Raw genomic sequence first — 3823 nt, 5'->3', positions numbered from 1 at the left:
CCTGGCTGTCCCTGGGTGTCCCCTGAGCATGTCCCTAGCAGTCCCTGGCTGTCCCTGGCTGTCCTCTGCCTGTCCCTGCCCGTCCCTAGCTGTCCCCTGGCCCTGTCCCTGGTGTCCCTGGCTGTCCCTGAGCGTGCCCCGGGTGTCCCTGGCTGTCCCCTGGTGTCCCTGGCTGTCCCTGAGCGTGCCCCGGTGTCCCCAGGGAGCACAACACGTGGGAGCCCGAGAAGAACCTGGACTGCCCCGAGCTGATCTCGCAGTTCCTGCGCAAGGACCGCAGGATGAGGGACATGAGGGAGGGACAGCGAGGGGACACGGCCCCGCGAGCGCCCCGAGGGCGCCAAGCGCAAGGGACTGCCCGGGGAGGACGGCAGGGCCAAGAAGAAGAGGGAGGTGAGAGGGGACACGGGGACACCGGGAGGGGACACGGGGGACACCGGGAGGGGACATGGGGAGGGGACATGGGGAAGGGACACGGGAATGGGAACAGGGACACCACACCAGGAGGGGACACTGGGGACAGGGACAGTGGGATGGGATGGGGACATGGGGAGGGGATGGGGACATGAGGAAGGGATGGGGACAGGAACACAGGGAGGGGATGAGGACACTGGGATGGGGACAGGGACACAGGGAGAGGATGGGGACAGGGACACGGGGAGGGGACATGGGATGGGGATGGGAACACCGGGATGGGGATGGGGACACCGGGATGGGGTGGGGACACCGGGATGGGGACAAGGACACGGGGAGGGGATGGGGACACGGGGAGGGGACAAGGGATGGGGATGGGAACACCAGGATGGGGTGGGGACACCGGGATGGGGACAAGGACACGGGGAGGGGATGGGGACACGGGATGGGGATGGGGACACCGGGATGGGGATGGGTACACGGGATGGGGTGGGGACACCGGGATGGGGACAAGGACACGGGGAGGGGATGGGGACATTGGCACACCCGGTGTCCTCTTCATGGGGACAGGAGCCTGGACTCCTGGAATGGCCCCCAGGGAAGGGGACAGTGCCCAGGCACAGGGCCACTCCCCCAGTGCCACCAAGCCTGGGGACAGCTGCAGCCCTGCCTGTCCCGCCCTGCCCTGACGTCCCTTTTTGCCCAAACCCGTCTGTTTTTGCCCCAAACTCGCCGTGACCCAGAGCAACGACATCGCCCGCGGCTTCGAGCGGGGGCTGGAGCCCGAGAAGATCATCGGGGCCACCGACTCCTGCGGGGACCTCATGTTCCTCATGAAGTGGTGAGGGAGCCACCGCCGCCCTGTCCCCGACTGTCCCCTGCCCCTGACTGTCCCCAGACTGCCCCCAGACTGTCCCCAGACTGTCCCCAGACTGTCCCCTGTCTGTCCACAGCCTGTCCCCTGTCCCTGGACTGTCCCCAGCCTGTCCCCAGCCTGTCCCTTGTCCCCAGCTTGTCCCCATGTCCCCAGCCTGTCCCCTGTCCCCAGACTGTCCCCAGCCTGTCCCCTGTCTGTCCCCAGCCTGTCCCCTGTCCCCTGTCTGTCCACAGCTTGTCCCCTGTCCCCATGTCCCCCTGTCCCCGCAGGAAGGACACGGACGAGGCTGACCTGGTGCTGGCCAAGGAGGCCAACCTCAAGTGTCCCCAGATTGTCACCCCAGCCTGTCCCCATGTCCCCATGTCCCTCGTCCCCGCAGGAAGGACACGGACGAGGCTGACCTGGTGCTGGCCAAGGAGGCCAACCTCAAGTGTCCCCAGATTGTCACCCCAGCCTGTCCCAGTGTCCCCATGTCCCCTGTCCCCGCAGGAAGGACACGGACGAGGCTGACCTGGTGCTGGCCAAGGAGGCCAACCTCAAGTGTCCCCAGATTGTCATCGCGTTCTACGAGGAGCGGCTGACGTGGCACGCGTACCCCGAGGACAGCGAGCCCAAGGAGCGGGACCCCCCCCCGCAGCTAAGCCCCCTCCCCTGTACATAGCCCCCCTCCCCCGGGCCGGACTGTCCCTCTGTCCCCTCCCTGTCCCCTCCCCTCCCCCGTCCCCCCCCCCCCCCCCCGGGGCAGCTCTGGCCCCATTCTGGTGTTTTTTAAAGTCGGTGTTTTTAGCTGGGCCCCCCCGGGGTGTCCCCGTGTCCCCTCTGTCCCCTCTGTCCCCCCCACGCCCCTGCTGTCCCCAGAGCCCCCGGTTTGCTCCCAATAAACGAACGGTCACTTTTCAGAGCTGCCACCTGCTGGGGCTGGGGACACTGCTGTCACCACGGTGGCACCAGCGGGGCCAGGTGTCACCGGCAGGGCCTGGTGTCCCCTCAGTGGCACCAGCACGGTGTCACCAGCAGGGCCTGGTGTCCCCTCAGTGTCACCAGCACAGTGGCACCAGCAGGGCCTGGTGTCACCAGCAGGGCCTGGTGTCCCCTCAGTGTCCCGAACATGGCCCAGTGTCCCCAGTGTGACCTGCTGTCCCCAACACGGTGTCCCCAGTCTGGTTCAGTGTCACCAGCCCAGTGTCCCCCAGTGTCCCCAGCACAGCACGGTGTCCCCCAGTGCCCCCTGGTGGTGACAGCGGGCGCTACACGCAGACAGCGCGGGGACAAAGGGGACCCGGGGACAGCGGGGGTGGCACTGGGGGGACCCGGGGACAGGAGGGGTGGCACTGGGGGGACCCAGAGGGGACAAAGGAGACAGCGGGGGTGGCACTGGGGGGACCCGGAGGGGACAAAGGGGACCCGGGGACAGCGGGGGTGGCACTGGGGGGCCCGGGGACAGCGAGGGTGGCACTGGAGGGACCCGGAGGGGACAAAGGGGACAGCGGGGGTGGCACTGGGGGGACCCGGAGGGGACAAAGGGACCCGGGGACACCTTGGTGACTCTCGGGGGATTGTTGGGGACACCCGGGTGACACGGGAGGGGGGTTGGGGACCCTCCGGTGGCACCGGGGGAGGTTGGGGACGCTCGCTCCCGGGCCCGCTAGGGGGCGCCCTCGCGCCGCCGCAGCTCCGCGGGCCCCGCCCCCCCCAGCGTGGGAAGGGGCGCGGTCTGAGCAGGCCCCGCCCCCTGGGGGGAATGTTCCCCTCCCCCACGCGCGTTCGGGACCCCGGGGGGGTTCGGGGGGGTCCGGGTGGGATTTGGGGGGTCCGGGTGGGATTTCGGGGGGCTCTGGGTGGGATTTCGGGGGGTCCGGGTGGGATTTTGGGGGCTCTGGGTGGGATTTTGGGGGCTCTGGGTGGGATTCTGGGGGTCCGGGTGGGATTCTGGGGGGTCCGGGTGGGATTTCGGGGGGTCCGGGTGGGATTTGGGGGGGTCCGGGTGGGATTTTCGGGGTCCGGGTGGGATTTTGGGGGCTCTGGATGGGATTCTGGGGGTCCGGGTGAGATTTCGGGGATGTTTTCCCGCCGCAAAGCACGATGGGAAACTCCGCGCGCAGACAAAGGGCCGGGCCACGCCCCCGGGGGCGCGCGGGGCACGCCGGGAAGGGGCAGGGGGCGGGGCCGGCGCGCGGCGGACGCGGCGCGTGCTCGAGGTGGGCTCGCGGCGGCGGCCGTGACGTCACCGGGGGGCGCGTGTGACGTCACGGGGGGAGCGGGGCGGTGAGGGACCCCCGGGGGGGGGCAGGGCTGGGGGAAGGGGACACGGGGAGGGGGGGGAGGGTCCGGGTCGGCCCCCTCGGCACCGTCAGCCTGCCCCGCCCCCCGGGGCTCCCCTGTCCCCTCTGTCACCTCCCCTGTCACCCCCAGGGCTCTGCTGTCCCCTCCCGGGGCTCCCCTGTCACCCCCCGGGGCTTCCCTGTCCCCTCTGCCCATCTGGGGCTCCCCTGTCCCCTCTGTCACCTCCCCTGTCCCCTCTGTCACCTCCTC

At 69.9% G+C, this 3823-nt stretch overlaps 1 protein-coding gene across 1 annotated transcript; it reads left to right on the top strand.

Annotated features, from left to right (window-relative positions):
* Positions 1-202: 202 nt before the first annotated feature.
* LOC311165827 (chromobox protein homolog 5-like) lies at positions 203-2172 on the top strand (the record flags this gene model as incomplete). Its single annotated transcript, XM_084227329.1, is given in 4 exon segments — positions 203-296; positions 298-393; positions 1158-1255; positions 1781-2172. Coding segments are annotated over 4 exon segments (460 nt in total), but the record flags the coding sequence as incomplete, so codon positions are not given.
* Between the last annotated feature and the right edge of the window lie 1651 nt (positions 2173-3823).

Source organism: Fringilla coelebs (assembly GCF_963513975.1).
Source record: "Fringilla coelebs genome assembly, contig: SCAFFOLD_462, whole genome shotgun sequence".
Lineage (NCBI taxonomy): Eukaryota > Metazoa > Chordata > Aves > Passeriformes > Fringillidae > Fringilla > Fringilla coelebs.
Note: the sequence above shows the minus strand (reverse complement) of the source record. Positions and strands in the feature narration are given on the sequence as shown.